The sequence below is a fragment of the Xiphophorus maculatus genome, chromosome 10 (assembly GCF_002775205.1).
Source record: "Xiphophorus maculatus strain JP 163 A chromosome 10, X_maculatus-5.0-male, whole genome shotgun sequence".
Taxonomy (NCBI): Eukaryota; Metazoa; Chordata; class Actinopteri; order Cyprinodontiformes; family Poeciliidae; genus Xiphophorus; species Xiphophorus maculatus.
In genome coordinates this window covers 9,336,809-9,361,113 of record NC_036452.1, presented here as the reverse complement: position 1 = coordinate 9,361,113, position 24,305 = coordinate 9,336,809, and the positions used below count along the sequence as shown (strand labels likewise).

Here is a 24,305-nt window from a genome sequence, read left to right as displayed (position 1 = left end):
ACATTGTTTTTAGCACCAAAAGCCTGCCATGTAAAGTCAGTTGAAACTTTGATATAAGAAAAAAAATTCATTAGAATATAAAAGTTACTTGAGCAACTGGTTTGAAGATTTTTGTGTCTATAATATATAGTTTGATAAGACACAGCAGGACCTGGATCACTGGAACAATCGGACTCACGCTGACTGATAATAATGAGGGACGTTAATTTAGTTTATTTGCTTGTTGCAGTAAATTGTTCTCTTTCAGCACATCCTCCACTGCTCTGAGTCTGGTTTGATCAAGATTTCATCGATCAAATCATCTTTTATGAGGATCTGCATTCCTCTCACCAGAGTGAAAAAGCCAACATGTGTCTTAATTTCCCAAAATTGCCAAGAGTTTATTTTTACTTGGATCTTCAATTCTTTTCTCTCTTTCTGTGTGTGTGTTTTTATTGCCATATGCAGGATCTCTGCCTCTCTAACCCCCAGGGCATCCCAAATGAAGCTGCTTCTGCAAGATAACAGTGTGTTACATTTTATATTTGTAAAGAAAAAAAATGGATTGCCTGAAATTATTAAATTTCCAATTAAAAGAAAAAACTTGCACAATAGTCGGTTTTATTTGGCAGTTTGTATTTGTAATTGTCATAAATGCCCCTGCTTAGTGCTTTACCAAGAGCCTTGGGCTAAAGAAAATAAATCACCCAGAAATTTCAATCATGACGGTTGTGAAACTCGTCCCAAACTTTTCTAAATTTGCCCCGAAGGAAATATAACGCATGAACAATTTTCTTAATGTTTTTAATGAATAAATTTGTGTTAAATTAGTCCCACCATAATACATTCTGTCGCCCTTTGGTTCTTCAAAGATTGAAAAATAAAAATGAAAACTTCCTGTATAAACTAACTGTAGAGCAAGCAAAATTAAAATTTTATGTGTGAAGATAAGATCTGGATTACATGTAAGCTGAAAACCTTTTTAACATTTACTCTCTAACAGCTGTAAAAAAAAAAAACAACTATAAAATTATGTGACACAAAAAATAGCACATAATACAAATATTTTAATGATTAATGTTGCATATCCAGTAATTTAAAACCAATAAATTCATAGTTTGTTGGAAGAAATTAAAGAAATTGACTACATATCCCACAATTCCCGGGTGCTTTTCAGTAGTTTTCTGAAATATTCTGTGGGTGCGCATCATTCTTTATCCGGCGCATCATTCTTAATCCGGCGAGTCCATCAGTACAGTACACCCACAACATCTGCCAAGCGCGCCCAGCCTTGAAAGAAACGTCTGAACTCCACCTCAACTACACCTAAGGAGGTTTGTCGACCTGCAGGAACAAAAAGAAAATCTTAAATAGAACAGAATGTTGTAAATAGATGTAATTTGTGTATCTGTCAGTAAGCTTACAGTCATTGAGCAAGCACAGTATTAAGTATAAATAAGTCAGTAGAGAATACAGAGAGGAAGTAAAGGGATAGCGTTTAGATTTTAATGATGTCCGCGGGTTATTTTGTAATAACCACTTTCCGTTTATAATCTAAATTTAAGACTTAGATTCCTCCCAGTCCGCCTCGTCATCATATACCCGCCCCATGAGCCGGCTGACTGTTATAGAGCGAGACCCGTTCTCTTGAAACGTCACGTGACTTTTAACAAATCAACTGAGGGACTTGCTCCTTTTCTTATCTCCGGTGAGGAAGCTGGCTAGACTCGATCAGAGGCGGCTTGTGAGGAGTTTATCTACTGAATACGGGGAAATGTTTTCACCGAATAGTGGCAATCTATAAGAAATATTTAACTTTAACGCCGACACTAATGTTTGACAAAACAAATACGCTATGAGGAACAATCTGCAGACTCCACCTACTCGGTGTTCCGGTGTTCTGGAAATGATGCGGACCCCGTAAGTTCAACCAGAAGGTGCCTCCTAGCTGTAAGGAACAGGAGAGGAGTGTGAACTGGCTTAAAGTGTGTTTAAATGAAGGTTGTCCGATGAACAGTCAGCACAGTAAATATGTGTACAGCTGTGCATGTGACGATTAATCCGTCCTTCACGTCTCGTTAGCTTTTTTCACCGGGTAAGTAGCTGCTAAGTTGCATGTGTGTGCAGTTAGCTGTCAGTTACAAACGACAGTTAAAGCTGTGTTTCTGGGCCTTAACATGTGTATGGAGCAAAAATGCACACTGTAAATTATGAATGATGGATAAAGAACACATTTAACTCGCTGCTATTGCTTTACGTTCAGTTTTCTTTGTGCAGTTGTTTACTAAGTATGATTGTTGCTCTAAATGTGGCTAGCTAGTTGTGAGTTGGACTAATATAATGGACTGCTTTATTATTTAGTTTAAAATTGAGACCTCAGTACCACGGCTGTTAACAGATTACATTAAATTCACACTGAAAAAGGTGAGTGCATTTATCGTCGCACAGGTTTGTGTATCGATTGAAAGTATCGATGTTAATTAGCAATTATTGAACGAATTTGTGATTTTGATCTGTTGCCAGAATGACAACTTAAGAGTGTAAAGTGCACCACTCTGTTCACTCCTAAAGTGCATCCAAGCTTGATGTTTGGACATTGTAACCAAGTTAAAATTTGATCTACCACTGTGTTTAAATGTAACCAATTGCAGGGGTGAAATAAATCCTCCTTTAGTTTCTGTCTCCAGAAATGAAGGTCTTTGTCCCTGTGTGCATTTGCAAACTGTAATCTGGCTTTCCATGTTAAATGACACGACACCACCCATCAGTCAATCAATCCTGTTGGTTTGTCAGCAACTACTGAGCAATCAGTGCTTGCAATTTGTCCCGAAGTGAAACACTCCTTACCTGGAGGAGCTGAACCTTCTCTTCCTCTGACAACATTATTGGAGAGCATCATTACGAATGCGCTGCAGCCATAGAGATTTGGTGAAAAGTAATCTGAAAGCAGATGAACGCGGCACCTTCAAGCATCTGGATATTATTCCCAAGGATGAACCAGACATGAGCAGCTCCACAATTCTCTTCCAAATATATTTTTGGGCTTTAATTCACCGTTTAAATAATTGGTAATCACTCTGTATGTAATCTTCAGTTTTTAAAGACATTAATAAATAAATCTCTGACATACTGTTCTTCTACACTGCAAAAACACAAAATATTAATAAAATAGAATAGAATAGAATTACTTTATTCATCCCAGCAGGGAAATTACTTTGCAGTTACAGCATAGAGACAAGACACACAACAACCACCACTGAGTAGCAATTGTAGACAAAATAAAAAATAAGATATAACATGCTGTCAATATAAAAAGCAACTTAGAGCAGTCCTTGCAAAGATTCAAAAAATGCATTACCAAGTAATTGTGGTCTAGTTTCTAGTGCAAATATCTTAGTACACTTCAAATAAGACAAAACTAACTCATAAGTAACTTTTCAACAAGATATAGGAGCTTGTTTTAAGTCAATAATTCCTTAAAGTCACATTAAAAGCTCTAGTTCCACTGGCAGATTATTTCACTTGTAAATTGGGAAAAATGTCTTGAATTAATCTTCTAGTGGAACTACAGTAGTACTTTTTCTGCAATTTTTAGAAATTATTAACTTAAAACAAGTTCCAATATCTTGCTGAACAGATATTTGTACAATAGTTTTTTCTGTGTACTAAGATATTTGCACTAGAAACTAGGCAAAAATTACTCTGTAAGATTTTGTGTTTTTGTAGTGTAATTAATGTGGAATTTAGCAAATAGAAATAATTTTTGTGAGTTTGATCTGATTTAACTTCAGACAGTAAGAAAAAGATTCTTGTGTCTTTTTATTCAGTGTAGATAAACTGTTGGTTTCAACTGTATTGTCATGTAACAATATTAGCTTTTGCCTTGTTTAAATAATACAAACTAAAGCTATGGTGTCTTAAAGTGTGGACCCGGGGCCCTTTGTGGCTCTTGAAAGGATTTTGTTTGACCCCTGACCACAAGTCAAGAAGGGCTTCCAACGGCTTTGGCAACCGTTGGAAGCCCTTTTCGTGTTTTGAATCTGTAAATGTAAACAGATTTTGGAAAAAAAAAAAAGTTGTTGAGCAGAAAAAAACAATCACAAACAAATTTTTACATATTTAATTTAATGAATTTTGTGGCCCACCAGGAGTTTAAATTTGCCTGTTGTGGCCCCCAGGGTAAAACGTTTGTACGCCACCAAACTAAAGCACAGTGCTTTACCTATAACTTACCCCGCTTTTGTCTTCCTCAGTGAGCCCACTGTGACTCTCCTCTGAGACTCCTGGGAATCACTGTGATATCAGACACAACCATGTCCATGTTCAGCACAGGCATCCTTGTGCTGACGTCTCCTCTCCAGACTCTCCCGTTGCGGATCGCTCCAGTGCTCAGCTCGGCCGCTCAGCTCGTAGACCGCACGCTGTACGTCCACCTCCATCCTGGGCTAAACCTGACCAGTGGGACCCAACCTCGACCCGTTTTCATTCCACCCGTAGTCGACCTGTCCACGCTCATCACTCGGCTCTACAACAACGCAGCGGATGTATGCGGCCACCTGGATGTTCGGGTTTTGCTCACTAATATTCGCGCTCAGCCGGCTGCCAGCGGCGGGGCCGCGACACCAAACTGCCCCTTCCCCACACCGCAGCCTCTGTTTCACTCCCCGGACGTGGTGCTGACGGACTTTGCGCTGCAGGACCCGCATCAGTCCCATCAGGTCCAGCAGTGTCTGGAGAAGTACACCGGTCACTGTTATGTCTGTAGACCCGGTATCTCATCGGTGCTGCTTCATCCGCAACTAGTAAAGCTGCAGGAGAACGAGGAAGCGCCAGAAAGTGGCGAAGAACAAAAGGCCGAACCCATAGAAACCTACAGTGATGTAGTGGTAGGAGGAACGTTTGACCGCCTGCATGGAGCCCACAAGACGCTGCTCAGCATCTCATGTCTCCTGGCCAACAGGAGGTTTGTCATTGGTGTGTGCGACCAAGCAATGCTTAAAAGTGAGTGGTCCTTTTAAGACTTTAACAACATTTATTCATGAAAAGCTCTGATGGTACAATGATGCAGTGCCTTGCAAAAGTATTCATGAATGTTTTGTTTTTTGGGGGAATTTATTTGATAGAACAACTCAGAGGACTTTAAAAAGCGAGAAACAAAAGATAAATTATACTTGGTTTTTAACGGTTTTTATTAGGGATGCACCAGTATGAAAATCTGATCTGCTATGAAAGTTGCTTTCATGATTAGATTAATTGTGATTAATTGATTATTAAGAAAATAGTCAACTAATTCAGTAATCTGTTAATTGTTATACAGTCTCAAAAAAGGCAATTTACTAAAAGAAAAACACATTCAAAGCAGCAATTGAGCAAAAACTGTGCAAAAAATAAGAACATTTTGATTTTAAGATTTAAAAAAAAGCCTTTGTTTGTGATATATTTTACCCAGAATGCTTCAAGTGGCATAGTTTTGGCTTCACCAAAAGTGTTCAATTGAGCAACGTTTGATATCCAAGTATTGATCAGTTAATAAAAAAAACAACAACAGATCAAGTCAAGAAGAAAGGGCTGAGCTTTTCACATGTTGATGTTAGTAGTATTTTATTTAGCTGCAGATATATCTTTCCTAGAAAAGATTAAGTGTACTCTAAAGAAATAAAATATCAGAAAATAAAGTCTTTCTATTCTTGTTCATAAAGGAATTGAATTATTTATTAATTTGCATCTTTAAATGTATTTCTAATATTGTGTAAAATTAGACTTTGTGGTTAAATGAAAAATCTGCACAGTGTGTCAGATTTTTAAATCTGATTAATCGTCAGATAAATAAGATAACTTTTCAGAAGAAGCAGCGTCATGTAGATTAAAGAACACAGCAGACCGTTCAGGGAGGAAGTTGTGGAGAAGATTAAATCAGGGTTAGGTTATAAATCAATAATCTTTGTACATCTTAAAGAGGATAAATTTAACCTCTTAAATTGTATGATTATGGAACAACAAATCAGCCAAGAATGGCCTAACTGGTAATAAATATACCATCCCAGTTGTGAAATATGGTGGCAGAAGCGTCATGCTGTGGGAATGTCTTTTTTACAATTTGGACACTAAAACTGGTCAGAGAGGAAAAGGTGGAGATTATTCTTTCAACAGGGATGGTCCCGGTCAAAGCATGTTTATGTTAGACTGGCCTAGTCAAAATCCAGACTGAAATTTTATTTAAAAAAGAAATCTGTGGCAAACTTGTAGTTTGATGTTCATAGATTATTTCCATCCAGTCTGACTGAGCCGAAACTATCAGGCCAAAAGGTTTCAGTTCCTACATGTGTTTTTCTATCACACAAAGTCCCAATAAAGTACCTTGAAATCTGTGACTGTAACACGACAAAATAAGGGAAATTTCCAGGAGAACGGATACTTCTGCAAGGCGCAACATATGAGGAACTTCTGGCTGACTTCTGCTTCTCTCTGGTTCAGAAAAAGTTCTGAAGGAGCTGATTGAGCCGTACTCGGTGCGAGTGCAGAGACTCCAGGAGTTTCTGCAGGACACCAAACCGTCCCTGCAGGTTGAGATCGTCCCACTTGAAGACCCCTTCGGCGTGTCCATCGTGGACCCTCAGCTGAAGTGCATCGTGGTCAGCGAGGAAACGAGAAGGGGCGGCGAGGCTGTCAACACGAAACGCGCTGAGAACGTACGACGTTCCGTTTCTCTGAGTTCAGTGTTGCCTGATGTACTTTTGAAAGTATTTTGTACGATGTTTATTGTAATATTTTAGGCTGAACAGATGCTGGGAACCTGAAATCAGACACGTTGTCGTGGTAACATCAGTGCAGGCCACTTGTACAGATTTAATCATAGATTCTGCATTCGTCTGACAAACAGCCTGAGCTTGGAGATCACCTGGAGGCAGGTTGTAATATTTCTTTTTTATTTATTTTTGCTTTAACTAGGACCTTCCACTTCTTGTCCTTCATGAGATCCAGCTGCTTAAGGACGCTCACCGCAACGAAATTGAGGAGGAGAAGATCAGCTCGTCCAGTCTACGCTCTCGTCTACTTGGCAACCTCCTTATCCCACCTAAAGTAAGTTCAATTTATTTTTACAAATCCTAGTCAAACAAATAATATATAATCAGATTTAAAGTTGACTTTCTAAAATCTTTATCTTGTTTGTTTATAATTAGCAACTCAGATTAAGAAATTCTAAAAACAAAGTAAACAAAAATAACTGACTTCTTTACCTGTTTATTGTTTCTAACACCAATAAATTTTATTTGATGATGTGAAAACATCCATAAGTATCAATAAACTTGAAAGTGCAGTTAAATGCAGTAACTATGTGCAGCTTGGTGGTAAACTGCACCATAATCCAATCCATTAACTGTTTTAAAAATTTTCTTAAGACATTTCGTCTTAGAAAAAAATTTGGTTCACTTCTTGGATATTTTGTAAATCTCTTTTATTTATTCATTTATTTTATTATTTTTAACCATTGCAATTGGCGTTTTTTGTTTTTAGACCATTGAGATCTCAAAATATGAAGGGCCTTATAAATAAAACCTGTTATTATTGTGACTGCAGTGACACGAAGTGACATCCTACACATAAAGACTTCAAAAGATGTAAAAACTCTTTTATCATCATTACATTGAAATATTGTGATAAAACCTAAACCGTCTGCCCACTATGACAGATTTTATATCATAAGAATTGTTTTATTGATTAAATAAGATCCTTTTCTTTGCTTCTTTCTCACAATAAACCCAGTCAGCAAATTTCTTTCTGGTCTGAAAGAGTAAAAAAAAAACAGTTTTTTTGTGTTTTGTGCAAAACAAAAAATTGCAGCAGGCATATCAGAAAGAGCAGCTGAGTTTTAAATCCATTGCTGAAAACTCGGACTGTTAATCTTTTAAGCTTGGTTTTATTGTGGCCAGCATAAAGTTTGAGGAAACACAACAGCTTTCAGGATGAAGGTCAGAAACCTGGAGTGATCTAATCTCTTTGTTCGCTGCTGGTCATCCAGACGGTTTCCTCTGTGAGGGCGGGGAGCCTGTCGGACTCGACTTCAGGAGCCCTGACTTGTTTTGTTCTTGCTTCTCCTGCCTGGAGCCTCATTGAAATGTTCTTGTCATCTCATGTTTTTTTGTTTTGTTTTTGCTTCCTTTGTGTCAGGGTTCGCCCCACCTCCCTCCTACTCCGTATGTGATTGGTCTGACGGGAGGCAGCGGCAGTGGAAAGAGCTCCGTGGCCAAACAGCTGGAGGTTCTTGGCGCGGTTCAGATCGAGTGCGATAAGCTGGGTCATGAGGTGTACCAGCCCGGTGCACAGTGCTATCAGAAAGTGCTCCAAGTTTTTGGATTAGGTAGAGACTAGCTTTACTTTCCAGGGCTTGTTAGAGCTGGCAGGTATCAGTAATGGTGCTTATTAAACATAAATTTTGTAGTGATGATGCTAATTTCCTTTAAAAGTATTTCCTGATACATATGGTAGTTGCAGTACCTTAAAAAGTGGTACTGTTGAATGTTTTCACATTTTGTCACGTTGCAACTACACACATCAGTGCATTTTTAAGTGATATAATGTGACAAGTGAATAATTCTGAACTGGAACAAAAAACACAGGGATTTGCAAAAATGTTCATACCCTTTGTACATTGTTCACATTCAATCCCATTGCAAACAACACAAATTAGTATTTTGTAGTGGCTCTGGTTGATTGTTTCGTATCGTTGTCCTTCTGTGTTTTTTTAATTTATTTAGTCTGACTAAGTGATATGGCTTATAATGAAATCTGATTTTTTTTTCTCATACCAAATTTGATTTCTGATTTTTTTTTTTTGTCTTTTCTTAGAAAGAAATTACAAATGGCAGAAAATATTTTCACAAACTGGATTTTATTTCTCTTTTGTGACTTGACCTAAATTCGAAATAATTAGAATTAGAAACTTATTTGAAACACGCTTGTCGAATAAGTTGGTAGGCTTTGGGTGGCTTAACATCCCTTTGAATTATGGAAACCTAAGAAGTGCATTAATGTAAAAAAAGTCCAGATCTGACTCAAATTAAATCTTTAAAGACAAAAAATTGTATGTATTGTCCTACCCTTGTTTTTAGTTTTCCTAATAATTTCTGACAAGAATTCCCACAGCATGATGCTGCCACCACCATGTTTCATGTTTATTTGCGTATACTGTAGTCCAGAAATTTCAGTGGTGGTCCAGCCTGATTAGAGTACCTTCTACATGTTTGATGCGTGTCCTGCGTGACTTTTTAACAATGACGTTCTCTACTTCCACCTGAGCTGTGGATCTCTGCAGCTCCTCCAGAGTTGGAGGGCTCTCATCTGTCTCTCTTTTGCTACAGGTTGTTAATTTCGGTGTGAAATTTGACTGGGATATTTAGATATTTATGCTTAAATCTATGTATATATTTGATAAGCATTCCCCTCTGCAGTTCAGTTGTATGTCAGGAGATTTGCAAATGAGTAATAAACTTTCCATTTTTGTTTTGATATTACTTACTTAATTATTTGAGTTTTTGGAAGTAAAGAATTTTCAACTTGGTAGAAATGTTGCTTTCAGAGTTGGTTTAATCCTTTTCTCTGTTTCATTTCTTGCAGAAATTCTGAATGAGGATAAAACCATCAACCGGCGAGCTTTAGCATCAAAAGTATTCGGGAACCAGGTATTTCGACACCGGATGCGTCGCATCGCAATTGTCTGCAAAGTGTAATTGTTCTTTTATAACCGACTTAAGGGTGATGTTTGTTTTCAGGCACGGTTAAAATGTCTGACAGACATCGTGTGGCCTGAGATTGCAATTCTGGTCAAGCAAGCAATAAACCAAGCCAGGAAAGAAGGTGTTGTGTTTAATTATTTAAGCTGCTCACAGTTCTTTCAAGTGTTTCTGTCTGAGTGAAACTGTTTTTTGTATTTTTGCTTTCTTGAATCCTTATTTTAAAAACCGAATAATTCTTAGGTTCATGCTTTTGCTGTGATCTTCTGCTAGAATCGGTTTGACAGAAACTTTGTAACAAAAATGTGAGAAGCTGGAACAAAAAAAATGCTGAAGTTAATGTATAGAGTTAATGTAAATGTTTGATTCCAACAGCAAACTTTAATTGCATGTTGTACACACTATCACATTTTCAGCCGCAGTATGATCTTGTTGCTAAAATTATTTCTTCTTTGTTGGTTTTAAGGTAGGAAGGTTTGTGTGGTGGATGCAGCTGTTCTTCTGGAGGCCGGCTGGACAGACTTGGTCCACGAGGTTTGGGTCATCATCATTCCTGAGGAGGAGGTAATGATTTCTTACCAGCATCCTCATTGACACAAATAGAAGCAGCACTTATACAGACTTTAATAGTTGAAATACAGTTTCACATACAGTTCTTCTCAAAAATTTACAACTCAGAATCTGTGACAAAACGTAGGATTTCTGATCAGAAGCTCTACATCCAAACGGACTGAGATTGAGCCCATTTGAAAAGATAAATTGGCAAACATTTAGAATCTGGATGAACAAAGCTTTAGATAAAAGTTTGTCTTCAGAGATTTATAGATTTGTAGAAGAAGTTGAAACTTTTTATCTCACTATGAAATACATTGAAGTCTGGTTGTCACGTGACAAAATGTGAAAAATTTCAAGAGGCATAAATACTTTTTCAAGGGTGTGTTTTTCAAGAACCAAACGCCATTAAACATTTTGTTTATACATTTCATGCATTAAGGTTTAATATGTGGTAACCTTGGTGACCTTTTTTACACAATGCCACTAGAGTGCACCAGAGTTTCTAAACTTATCTTTGCTATGAAACAACTGACGCTTTTGTTTGTTTTTTGGGGGGTTTTTTGCGATTCTTTCCAGGCTGTCACAAGAATAATCGAACGGGACGGGGTCAGCAAAGAAGATGCCCTGCGCAGGCTGCAGAGTCAGTGGCCAAGCAGCAAACAAGTCAAGCATGCTAACGTAGTGCTGAGCACTCTGTGGGAGTCAGAGGTCACCCGGAAACAGGTCAGACACTCATCATCACGTTAGTAATTTAATGAAGCAGTTGCAGATCACTTAAATGGACTTATCTTTCTTTCTTTTTTTAAATAAAAGGTACTAAAAGCTTGGAATCTCCTTCAGAAGAGAATCCTGAAGACAAAGGGATGATAAAAAAAATCTCTCTGGATTACATCAGCTTTGACTTGTGGAGAGAAAACGCAGAAGGAAGTGTGTGTGTGTTTGTGCGCCAGTGACCAATCCACTGGAGGAAACACTGCCTTAAACAAAACGTGAGGACAGTCATCATGCATCTCTAGCTAACCAAGCAGGCTCCCTCACTTTATTCAAGAATTCAGTGCCTGGGCCTCTGCAGAGGTTTTTAAAAGTGTCATTTTATGTCCAAGATGCAATTTAAGGATGAATGTGAGAAGGTCAACTTGGAAGCGAAGATAATTTTGATTTTAAATGAATAACCAGTGAGTTGTCTTTAAATGATCAGTGAACATTACATATTTCAACATGTGTTCTTGGCTGTATCTCATGTCAATACTATAAATTACTAAGGTATTATAGTTCAGAAATATGTGGATGCTAATTTGTAAATAAATCCTTATTTCATAAATAGGCATTACTTAAAGTCTCTGAACTTTGTAATTAGTTTTCAGAAAGGAGAATTTGATTAAAAAAAAGTTTGGGGCAGATTCTCTGAGATCCAATCTGTTGATCAGCACATCTGTTTGGTCTGAAGTGACAGAAAAATTGTTTATATTTTAACAAGTCAATGTTTAATAAATTGAGGTTTATAAAAAAAAAAAAAAAGTATAAAAATCTTGTAATTTGGGCATTCTTTGTGTTGAATCTCAATTTTGCATTTATTGTATGTTATTTTACTGCATCATACAACATAACACTAAAATAAATTTTCTATTAGGTAAAATTTTCTCATTCATTTGAGCAAACTTGTTGCAGAACTTTACATTTTAAGCTTTCCAAGTGTTGTACACATTTAATGAACCAGGTTGTGTTGTTTAAGAGTCTTTATTTTAGTGCTTTTATAAAACTTTTATGTAAACAATATTGTAATATACAAATGCATCTGTAATGCCATTTATAAAATTCAGGTCAGGTCTTACATCATTTTACCTTGTGCTTAAAAAAAAAAAAGATGAATTTCAACCATAGCTGAGGAACACCAAGTGTGAAACTCTAGCAGTGAGTGTAAAAATCTTACTTTCCCTTTAACAGAATGGCACCGCTGTCATGCAACACATTTGTGACTTCAGAAATTTGTGTCCTCTAAAATAAAACAAGTGTCCACGTAGCAGCCTAAACAAAGGAGATCTACTAACGCGCAGTCTCTCACAGTTCGACCTTCAGCTTTGCGGAGCACATTGCCTCCCCGAGCTTGTTTTGGGCTCTGCACATGTAAGTCCCGCAGTCGGAGAGCACCAGATCAGCCACAACCAAAGAGCAGAGGCCGTCACCATCCTGCTGCATCCTCACTCTGCTCGAGTCGCTCACCGGCTCCTCGTTGTGAAGCCACTTCACCTCAGGCTGTGGGTAACCTGTGATTTGGGGGAGAAAAAAAAAAAAAAAAACAATTGAAAAAGAAACTTTGTTTCTCTATTTTATGCATCAGGGCAAATATTTATTAGTTTCTTAATTGATTTCATACTGAAATTGAAAACAACCCAACGTTTTATTTCCTAACTCTTCAGGCCTCTTAAAAGTGTTTGTCATTATATACCTGGGTTTCAGTCACAGTTGTTGCTGCTCATTAAAACCCTGTTTTCCCCCTATAAGATACATCACTGACGACTTTTAAAGTTCCTGTATAACTGAACCACTTACGCAGAAGACAATCTGTATTACAACACACAGTTGTGTGTTCAAATGGAGTCTTAAGGGTAAAAACAACTATAGGGTTTTGTGTTAATAAAATTCAGATATGCTAAGAATTTTCTTTTTGAGGTTTTGTTTTAGGAAGGTTGAAGTCCACTTGTGTTCTGGTCCTGCTTTGACTTTCCATTAACGCCACTCTCCTGTCAGAATCTGAACCAGTTTCAAAAAGATATTTGGAGAAATAAACTGAGATTTAGAGAATCTCTTAAAAAAAAAATACTGATCCAAATTAAATTAGCAGTTCTATCTGAATGCTAACTTTGACCTCCACATTTAGCATCAAAACACAAACCAAGGTGTCACTCTACAGCTCTTAAGTACTTTACAGCTTTAGCTGCCCAACTTTTTTTAAAATCTGTTTTGAATCTGTGACTTTTTTCTTAAGATTTGAGCAGTTTTAAAATGAAAGAAGTCAGCTTTTGTTTTGTTCCTACTTTTACAGCATCAAATCCACCCTGAGTTTTTCCATAGTTTGGTTGTTTGGAGACCTAAATCTCATTTCATGCAGTCCCACTTAAAAAGAATGCTGTCCAACAGACGATTCATACTATAGCAACCAAGTATCTCATTCTCTGTCGTTTTGCTCCTTGAGAACCTATTTTGGATCTATAAAGAGCATCAGTGCTCTGTCAGTACCGTCAACCAGGCATGTCAGCTGAGCGGTCTCTCCCTTGTGAAGGGTGACGTCCTTCAGGGCCTGCTGGAAGTGCGGCTCAGTCTGCAGCTGCTTGTCCAGCATCTGGATGGCCTCCTCTGCCTCAGAGCTCCACACTGGCTCTGAATGGATGACAAAACAGAAACAAGGCCACGGTGATCAGAGGAGTGTAAACTTGAAGTGACAGTCCCCAACTGTGAGTCATTTGGCGTTTGTGAGGAGATCTGGGACGAAAGAAGGCATTGTGTCCGTTACCCTCTGAGAAGCTGCCAGGAGAATCCAGCTTGCTGGTGAGGTTAGCCATCCGGTTCAAGGCCAAAACAGCTTGGCCAGTTTTCTGTAGGGTGAAAGGAGAAATAGTGACTCATGACCAACACTACTCGCAGCCAGGCTTTGAGTTTGTTTTTGTAGACTTAAATTAAAAATTCCTCAGAGAAGACATCTTTAGAAAATGCATCGTCCGTCCTGTTCTGGGTCTACCTTCCACTTGCGTCTGGCAAGGAAGCGCTTCATCTTCTCTTTATTCAGAGACTTGGTGGGTCTGCGGGTCAGAGGGGTGAAAGAAGCCATCCAGGAGTGGGCAAGGGCCTCTCTGCACGACAGCCTAGATCTTTTATCAAAAATAGGCAGATGCTGAGCAGTAGCAATTGTCAGATCTTTACCTTCATTCTTTAATCAAGCACAAAATACTCCTTTTAGCCGTTTTGTTATCCGTATTAGCTGAACATGTGATCATTAGAAAACATAAGGCAGACCAACCTTTGGTCTTTCTTCAACAGGGAGCTGATAAAGTCCTTTGCCTCATCAGAAATGTCTTCAAAACTTTCCGGGTCAAACTCAAAGCTAGCTGCTGTCACCAGAGCAAAAGTCTCAGCGTCGTTGTTTCCCTGGAAGGGAGATTCCCCACTGAGCCTGGATCACAGACAGTGAAAAACAGGTTCAGACAAGCGCGCCTTGCAGGGTAGCTATTTTCTCGTGTGGCCAACATTTCTACTTAGAGGAAAGCAAGTAGTTTAAAACTGATAACACAAGATAATGTCCTCTCTCAGTAGGATCTGCTCCTGTTAAGAGAGAACCAACAGATGGTGCCAAAACTGCGTCTATTCAGACACTTTGAGCCACAAGGTTTTGAAGAAGACATAGTGCGGCATTAAAATTCAAATGAGTACCCCCAAAGTTCAGCTTACAAGATGAAGCAGATGACTCCGATGCTCCACATGTCGGTCTCCAACCCGATAGGCTCGTAGTTGATCACCTCGGGAGCGACGAACTCTGGAGTGCCGTGCATCACCATCAGAGGTTTACCCTTCTCTACAGGATGAGACGAGTCCAAAACAAAAATTAGCACTTACAAAGAGCCATTCCTAATGTTAGGGGCGACTCTAACATTCACCGCTTTGCAACAGTATTCATTCTCCCTAAACTCAGGAGGAAGTATTTATCGATATCACAAATCATGAGAAATATTTCATCAAGAAGGTGGTGTGGTCAGAAGAGATCAAAATGTGGCAGAATTTAAGACAAGCTTATTTATAAAGCACATTTTTTAAAAAAAAAAAAAAAACAACAACTCTGCTTAGTGCTGAGGGATGCTTTTCTTTAGCAGTGACTGAGAAGCTGAGTTCAAGAAAAAATAACTTAATGGGGCTAAATAAGAGTCACTTCTTGAAGAAAAACAAGATGCTGCCAAAGATCCAGCAGGTCAATGACCTTAATCATACAGCCAGTAGATGATTTAGATCAAAGTATGTTCATCTGGTGGAATGTCCCTTCTGATAGATGATTTAAACATGTTTTAAGATGATTTAAACATCAATTTGTACGTTTTAGATGTTCGACAGAAAAATTTAAGATTTGATCCAAATATGAATTTTAAACAAGAGTCTCTAATTGTATCTACAGAGAACAAGGTGCTTTTGTTCCATTTTCCGGAAATTGTTTTACTTGTCATCTATAAAAAGACTTGTTGCAACATAACTGCTGTTGTAGAAATCTAGGCATTTGAGACGCCCTGATGTTATCTTTGGCATGCAGTCATGGCTGTTCTCTTCTGAAGTTGCACAAATATAGGATACAAATAAATTGTATATGTTAAAAACGATATTTTATGTGTGATATATAAAGTTGACATTTATCTGAAAAAAGCTATTAAAAATGTATTTATTAGATCATCTTCACTGTGTTGCTCACATTTACCTAGTTCCCTGGCCAAACCAAAGTCAATTATCTTGATCTGCGTGCCGGATGTGTCCACGCAGACGATGTTCTCTGGTTTGAGGTCCAGGTGGATGATGTTCTGCTTGTGCACGTACTGCATGCCCTCCAGGATCTGCTGCACGTAGCGAGCGCTGGTGAGTTCTGTGTGCTCAAAGTTTTCGTCCACGATGCGTTCAAAGAGTTCCCCGCCGGCGACGCTGGGAAGAAAAAAACAACTCAGGGACCTGGTGGTGTGACGGTGAAGCAAGTCACCAGATAAAGATTACTTACTACTCCATGACCATGGCCAACTCTGGACGAGTTTCATACGCAGCCTGACACTGGACTATCTTTGGGTGGTGAAGCTTGTTCATTAGTTGAATCTCTTTGCGAGCTTCAGACTTGTCCTTGGAGGTCCGGGCACGGTAGAACTTGGCTGCAAACTCTTTGCCAGTCTCTTTGTCGGTCACTCGGTACACCTGTCCAAACTTCCCACTAGAATAATAAAAAGTGAGATTGTAATAGAAAATTTCGTTTTTAGCCTCATTTCATTTTTCACCATTTATTTACTGATGTGTTTTTCCATTAAAGAAGTTTCCAGATAATGTTTATATTTTTCCGCAGCTGTGACAGAACAAGAGACCTGAAGACACCTTGGGTAAAACACTTAACCTGGCAATTGTCTTAAAGGACTGACATGTGTGGAATGTAGTTTGTTCTCTTGTTTGATCCTGCACTCATGAGTAACTGGCAAAGAATTAGAAGTTTCTTCCTGAAACCCTTATCGGCTCTCTTCCCTGTCATAATACCGTCCCCTCCAGGAGGTGAGGGATAGTTCATGAGGTGAGGGTAAGGATTGTCTTGTGGTCCATCTGGCAGTAGAGTTAAGATCAGACTTTGGGTGGGTCTTTTCCTTGCTCTGACTATATAACGATGCGATTGCGTTCAGGACTCTTCTCCTGACTGTGTTTAGCGAGACGGGTCTTCGTATGCTTTTGCTTTTGAATAAAGAAACTTAAAGAGAGATTTATATTTCTCTTATTATTGAAACAGATTTTCACTCTGATAAGTGAAATTTCCATAACAAGATCAAGCAGCATTATGAATTGCCTTCATACATGAATTAATGTTAAAGAGAAAGAAAACGCATACTTACACCCCGAGCTTCTCGTGCACATTGTAGTGATCCTTGACCTTGTGTTTGGTGTCAATAGTCACTGTCACATAGGAGCCAGGCTCCTCTTTGATTTCCTCTTTAAGCAAAAACAAAGAGTTATCAATCTGAATAGATACTTCTTCTATCAACAATGCCGGCACATCACTCACTTGAGGTTGCCATCTTGATGTATGGAGACTCTTGGCTCGGGTCGCTGGTACCTGCGAAGTTCCAGGCTCTAACCCTGAACTTGTACCGTCCCAGAGGTGCCAAACCTGAGCAAATGTGGCTCGAGGTGTTCTTACACCTACTTATTTCAGTCCAGCTCCCAGGCTCATTGGGACTGTCTTGAAGGGCCTCTACGATGTAACCCAATAGAGCTGTACCTCCGTCGTAGCAGGGGCCCGTCCAGGACAGAACCAAGGATTGGGTCGAGATCCTGGAAGCAACAGGCTGGGATGATGGGGGAGTGGGTCGGTCTGAAAAGCAAAGAGGATTTTTCTAAATGTAGTAAATATACATCACATTATTGGGGTGGCAGCAAATGAACATTTACATCTCAAAGTTAAACTGTTGAGCATAAATGGGTAGGAAAAAGGATTTGAGTGAATCTGACAAAAGCAATAATGGGATGGCGGGTTGTCCGGGTCAGAGTACCTCCAAAAATTCATGTCTATTATGCAAAATGTATTTGTGCATAATCTGTAATCCATTAAGTCTTTAGTTCAACAAAACACTGAAACAAATCCATAATCTGTTTTTGTTAGTATCCATCAGAAGTGGTCAGAAGGAGGAAAAGTAGGGAACTGGTATCACAGATGTTCACCCATGTGGTCCAATCCAACAGATGAGTTACTCCAGCTCAAACTGCAGAAGTTGACACTGGTTCTGGTAGAAAAGTGTTGGAACCCTGAGTACATTGCTGCTTGTTGCTCAAGGGGCTTGGTAGCTAGAGATCAATCACAGTGGATATGCTAACCAGTCTGGAAGTGCCCTCAATGGGCAAGCACCAGAACTTGACCAACAGAAGAAAGAGGTCTAGTTTGTTAAATGTTTTCTTTTACATCACTTGAATTTCCCAGTGATACGGCTAACCTGGCAGCACATGATACCCATGGTACGGTTCCATGGGTATCAAACAAGCCATCAACTGCAGTATGATGCTGTGGGTCTTGCCATCGATAGGGATGTTACTTTGACACACACAGATGCAGATTGTGGATATCTTTTCAAATAAACCATATTTTTTGATGGCTGGAACCTCTTTCTGCAGATGGCTTAGAGCCAACCAAATATCCCAGATCTCCACCCAATACTTATCCTTAAACGCACCCCCTCTCCAATTACAGAACGATTTCCTGCCAACATCCTAGTACCAGATATCACAGCACACCTTCACTGGAGTCAGGTCAGGCTGTTTGGTTAGCAAAAGTGGGGACAAAGGCCTATTTTATGTTTTCCATCAATCTTTTTTTGAATTCTCTGCATCTCTACAGTAAAAATATTCATCAAATGTTTGTATTTAATCATCTAAAACATTAGATGTCCAATCCCACCTATGACACTGAGCGACACCGTGTGCTGAGCGGAGCCGTGTCTGTTTCGTACAATCACAGTGTACGAGCCCGTGTCTTCCGGAGCGGCCTCAGAAACCTCCAAACTGCTTTGGGTCTTCTCGTTCTTCACGGTCACCCTAGAACCTCCTGACACCACCTGAAGAAGGAAAAGGTTGGTTTTAGAGTCTGAAAGCGCAGATTTGGGTTCACCACAAATTAACTGAGACTATAGTAGTTTTACTTTGGCTCTGTTGTAAATCCAGCAGCAGGCCACAGGAAGAGAGCTGCTCTTGAACACACAGCGTAGCCGAGCCTTCTGACCCACACAAACCTCCACCTTTTCTGGTGGGTCTAGAAACTTCACTGGAGGACCTGAATTCAACAAAAAAAAATCAGCTTAGAAAATACCCAACATTTCAGCAGGATTTGGAATCAAATAATGGAAACTCTGACTGAACTCAGCTGCTTACTTGTAAATGTCACACTTACCTTTGCTCGGGGGAGCTTTTGTTTGAAGTCTGCAGTTTCTGATAACTGTGGAGAATAAAGAGGTAGGTGGACCTACAGGTTGGACTCATGATAGGTGAATTTGAAGAGAAACCAACCAATCATGGAGCAGCAGTCATGATTGGTTGCAGGAGCAAACAAAGCATTGAATCAATCAGCCAGAATTAGATTTCTCCTGACCAGATGGGTAGATTTTGTCTCCAAGTGTGAGTACTGCTTCTTAAGATTTATTTAATATAAGAAGATAAAACAAAATAAAATGTTTTCATGTTCTTAAAACAATTAGATTTTAAATAATAAAAACAAGCTAATAATCTACCTTGATCTCTTTCTTTGTGTTGCCTTTCCCCTTCAGTGGTTTCACAAGATGATGAGACATCGTTGTGCGGCTCATGGTTGCTTGATGTGGGGATTTCCTTTGTTCCGGCCTCTTTTGTAAAACACAGTGACATGGTTTAGTGTAAATAATTCTCCTTAAAAGGCTTGTACTGATTGATACTGGTTCTACTGGTCCTGGTGTTTTTACCTTGACCGGTAATATGTAACAGAGCGCTGCTGGTTGTCTTTCCGCCACTGTTTTCAGCCACGCAGGTAAACTCACCAGCATGTCCGGTTGAACACTGAGTCAGGGTCAGACTGGCAACACTATTTTCAAAGGAAGTTCTACCTGCAGTTACACTAACACCTAAGTAAAAAGAAGTATATGTCTAATAAGTTAAATTTAAACATTGAAAAAATGCAGAAAAATTCTATCTTTACTTTAATCACATTTACCAACAGGAAAATATTCCAATTGTTGTTCAACATGCTAGTACCAGCAAAAAGCACGTCAGTGTTTTTCTCAAACAAACAGAGAGAGAGGGAGAGAGATCTTTGACCGTCTCTCCAGAATGTCTTGCTATCTTTTTTCAGAGGCTTTCTGCAGGATTTAGCTTTGGAGGCAGAAAAGACCACAGAGGATGGTCGATTTTGTGTCTGGTGAATCAATTCTGTGCAGATTTGGCCGTATGTTTTGGATTATTAGCCTTCTGACAGACCAAATGATGATCCATTTTCAGATTTTTCAGAAGCCACAAGGTACTTTCTTTAACACTTCAGAAAGAGTTTATAAAGCCACATGCTAACAAGTTATACTTGCACCACAAGAAAACAGGAAGTCATGGATTACTCATACAAAGTTGCTAAAGATAATGATCAACTTAAAATTGTTAAAGAATATATTTAATAAAAGGCTTTAGTTAAACTAATTTTAAAGGTGCTAATGAGTTTAACAACACTTATCACTCAACATATGTAGAATACACAGCTTATACTCAAATTGAAGGTTTTATTTTTCAAATATTTTTAATGCTTAGAGCACTAAAATATAATTGTAGTAAAAGTTTTTCAAATTTTTCAGGGATGCCAATAATTTTGGAGGATGTGTATCATTTTGAAACATTGCATCACTCACCATTGTGCAGCCAGGAAACATTCAACGGCTGAGTTCCTGTGATAACACCTTGAAACTTAGCGCTTCCTCCGACGCAGACCGAGCAATCCCTGATCGATTCCTTAAACTTGGGTGCTTCCAAACTCTGAGTTGTTCCTTGTTTGACACCTTCGGAGAAAAGTAGATACTTCAGCATGTTCAGTCATGTTTTACATTTTGTTTTTCACTGAACAACCAGGAGGAACCAGCTCATCTGAGTCCTAATGTGTCAGTTTTTTAAGATCTCTACATCTAGCAAAGTAGATACCTAAAGAGATTACACCTCCATAACAAATGATCAAAATGTTTGGAATGTTGCAAAGGTTATTTATAAATCTGAAACTAATCTAACTATTCAATTGGATTAGTTATCTCTGACGTTACAGTGGTGGTCTTTAAAGTGTGGGAGTTTTTCAAGGTGCTTGCAAGCTTTTCCCTGAAAAGCACAGTTGTACAGATTAACTGAAGTTGGAATATGGAACAGGGTGGGCAATGGGTGGTCACCGGTGGATAAAAGAAGAATTTCAGTCTGTTAAAGCTTGTGTACATTTAGTGGAGAACGCGGGATGTCGCATGTTAAACTAAAACCATGTTGGAATTTAGCTGAAAACAGACCTAGCTGCTTCTCTTCTTTTCCTGAAAATCCTCAACATACCTGCTTTTACTTTAGGCTTAAAGCACCGACAGGAAGTTTAGTGGGTTGGAGAAATGAAGAGTCACAAATTCCTTTTCACATGTGGCACTGATTAAGCTGATTTTTAAAAAGTGGTAATGATTTGTCAAATACAAATGCAATTTTAACAAAAAATTGTAAAAAAAAATGTTTGGAAGCATATCAGAAAAGATTTGGGCCTGCAAAATGTCGGGTCGTGAACGTGTTTTGTCACCAGGCTGCATCAAATCTAGGAAGACTCTGTAAATGTTTAGGAACAGAGACGACCAAATGTTTACTCTTGAGTAATAGGTCTGGACTCCAGGCGTCTCTTTTTAGTCCCAAACTCCTGGCGTTTTAATAGATGCAGGCTGTCATTTTGTTCTATCGTAATAAGCAGAGCAGAGTTCAAGTAGCTCACAGATGTGCAAGTTATGCAATGTGAAAAAAATGTGCAAGAGAACCCTTATGGATTGTGATCTAAAATTTAATCATTTGAATGATACTCACTTTTCCTTAAGTTAACTCAAGAATGGAGCGGATTTACAACATTTAGTCTAAGATACTTTTCAAAAGTATTGAGAAACTTTAAATTTTGTCACATTTATCACACTATAATCACAAACCTGAGTGTATTTCATGGTGCAACAAACACATCTGCAGAGTATCCCATAAGCACAAAGTAGAAAAAATGATGCATCATTTACTAAAATCTTCAACTAACAAAAATCTGAAATGTGTGGCATGCTTTTATGTTTAGCCACCAAGAGTGAAAACATTGTAGAGCCAACTTTTGCAGCAGCTACAGCCTCAGGTTTTTGGGGGTATGTCTCTACCAGTTTTACCAATCTAGAAACTTCTTCAGATTGAATGAAGAACATCTGTGAATGTTCTTACCAAAGATTCCATTGGATTTAGGTCTGGACATTGACTGGGCCATTATAATATATGACTGCATCGATCTAAGCCGTTACACTGTAGCGCTACCTGCATAGTTTAGGGTGCTTGTTCTGCTGGAAGTTAAGTAACACATATTTGACTTTTTTTTTTCATAATAGGGTGATTTCGGAAGACCAGAAAGGAAAGGAAATGAAGCCGAATACAAATACAAATCACATTTTCAGATTATATTTGTAACAAATATCCAAAACTTTCACTTTGACTTCACAATTATGCACAAATTTCTGTTGGTCTTCCTTCCAAATCTTTAAAAATTTGACTTTAATTTGGAAAATGTTATAATTAAAATCCTTAAAACATCTAAACAGTTAAAACACAGTGGAATTTTTTTTTTCTCCCATGCACCCCAAGTTTTGAAAACATAAGTGGCATCCTAAATTCAAAATAAGCTACTATATTTTTTATAAAACAATGAAAAATTTGCAGCTTTTCTTTGTATAGAGTCAAAAGTATTCGGCCATTCTTGTTTTCGGTTCGTTCAGTCATTGAATAGGTAGATGTCAAAACAGATAAATGTTTTAGTTTGAATGTCTTTTGGTCCACAGATGATTATAAAATTGTCTCCTTACAAGCTGCTAGAAAAAAGCTTTGAAAACTGAACATTGTTTTTACAGTTTACTGAGATTTTACCTGTTGCAGATGAACATCTGAGCTTGTTGTTTCCTGTTATTGTCCTGTATGTGGTGTCCAGTCCATTCTGTTTCTGCTTCCCTCTCTGAGGCTTGAGGGCCAGCCGGAAGGTGGACACATACGTCTTCGGGTTCTTGTCGTCCTTGTCCATCTTTCAGTTAGAACAAGAAGTCACCAGCTGTTGCTCATCTGTAAGTCCTGCTCTGTGGGTTTTGGTTTGATTTCCTCACTTTAAAAGCCCAAAGTGAAAGTTAGGTGCAACTTCACAGCTCTGTCCGTATTCACACATCTTCAGAGAGAGCCTCTGTTTTCCCTCTGCCCCAGTATGCATTTGCAGGAAACAGGCAGATTTATCGGGAAGGCCAATCAAAAACACAGATGTCCAGCCCCCGTTGGCCCTCTGTACTGCAAAAAGGGACGGGAAGAGTCAGAGAAGGAAGTGAGTGGGTGAGGGAAAGCATTCAACCTGAAGACAAACTGATAGCAACAAGATGGGGAAAAAATAAGGACGCAGTAAAAAAAAAAGAGAATTAAGAGCAAACTTACCTCTAAAAAGGTCCCCTCACTCAAATCCAATCTCGGCTGTCAGCTTGTCTCTGGCATTGTACTCTCTGTCCTCCCTTCTCCCTGTATACACTCAACAAAGCGTTGCGTGAGCTGTTGTAACAGAGTCACAGTGAGGAAACAAGAAGAGCCAGTAGAGCAACTATCTCAAAGCTTTCACTCTGCTGTGTAGTGAGAAAATATCTACCAAAATCTCTGAAATCTCTTTTAGTCTGATCGCAGGAATAAAAGTGGAGAGCAGGGATGTTGTGACCTCAGAGGTTTGCAATGGGCCTTTTTTGCAAATTACATTCAAATAGATACTTTCAAGGTGTGTCTTAAGTTATGTTGTGAACATGTGTTTGCCACGGGCTACCTTTACCTAGTCTCAGTATTCAAATGGTGTTTATAGTACCTGGAAGACGTTTTCCTACCCCTTCAACTTTTTTACATTTTGTCACATTACAACCACAAACTTCAATGTATATTGTTTGAATTTTTTTTTATGACTAACTCACACAACGTGGACCTCATCATTTCTTTTCTGTAAATAAAAATCTGAAAAGTGTGGTGTGCATTTGTGTTAACCCCCTTTTACTCAGTAATTTTAGTAGAAATCCAGCTATCCTGTGAAGGCGGCTGTGATTTGTTGGGGAAATTGTATAACAATAAATTAGGGGAGCAGCTGAGAAGCCCATGGTATCTCTGGAGGAGCCGCAGATATCCACAGCTCAGGTGGGAAATTCTATTCTATTCTCAGACAACTAAGCAGTGCACTCCAAAAATGTTACAAATCTTTTCCACAGCAAAGATGTGCAAAAAACTGAGACTCCAACTGCTCCTTTTCCACTGTTAAACACGGTGGTAGTATTATGATGCTGTGGGGTTGCTTTTCTTCAGCAGGGACATTGCAGTAACCTCACAATTGAAAGCTCAAAACATTGTCCTGAGCCGTATGCAACGAAATTTCGTTCTGTATACACCCTGTGCATGCAAAATGACAATAAAGTCAGTCTAAGTCTAAGCAGTTGGTTTTAATTGATGAAAAAAATGGATGAATGGTTTGAAACTTAGGAAGAAGTTTATCTTCCATCTGCATAGAGGTTATGAATA

The 24,305-nt window shown here is 38.7% G+C and overlaps 2 protein-coding genes across 3 annotated transcripts; one reads left to right on the top strand and one right to left on the bottom strand.

Annotated features, from left to right (window-relative positions):
* The first annotated feature begins 1,776 nt into the window (after positions 1-1,776).
* On the top strand, positions 1,777-11,899 carry coasy (Coenzyme A synthase). The gene is made up of 10 exons (XM_005794609.3): positions 1,777-2,074; positions 4,233-4,980; positions 6,454-6,668; positions 6,928-7,059; positions 8,149-8,338; positions 9,595-9,659; positions 9,750-9,834; positions 10,177-10,274; positions 10,842-10,988; positions 11,079-11,899. Exons 2-10 carry the CDS (start codon positions 4,293-4,295, stop codon positions 11,130-11,132), a joined length of 1,674 nt encoding a protein of 557 aa, XP_005794666.1. The 5' UTR covers positions 1,777-2,074; positions 4,233-4,292; the 3' UTR covers positions 11,133-11,899.
* An 84-nt stretch (positions 11,900-11,983) lies between these two features.
* LOC102222571 (myosin light chain kinase, smooth muscle-like) lies at positions 11,984-23,305 on the bottom strand. Of its 2 annotated transcripts, none has more exons than XM_023341131.1 (18): positions 23,196-23,305; positions 22,650-23,054; positions 20,390-20,536; positions 19,463-19,621; positions 19,256-19,366; positions 18,919-18,963; positions 18,671-18,801; positions 18,430-18,586; positions 17,044-17,352; positions 16,874-16,970; positions 16,009-16,212; positions 15,718-15,935; positions 14,709-14,832; positions 14,281-14,433; positions 14,002-14,131; positions 13,777-13,858; positions 13,503-13,643; positions 11,984-12,529 (listed from the first exon to the last, which is right to left on the bottom strand). In XM_023341131.1, the coding sequence occupies exons 2-18, from the start codon at positions 22,798-22,800 to the stop codon at positions 12,324-12,326; spliced, it is 2,565 nt and encodes an 854-aa protein (XP_023196899.1). In that variant the 5' UTR covers positions 22,801-23,054; positions 23,196-23,305; the 3' UTR covers positions 11,984-12,323. The 2 variants fall into 2 exon arrangements, with proteins under 2 accessions (XP_023196899.1, XP_023196900.1); XM_023341132.1 differs by having other exon boundaries at positions 22,650-23,049; positions 23,196-23,297.
* Between the last annotated feature and the right edge of the window lie 1,000 nt (positions 23,306-24,305).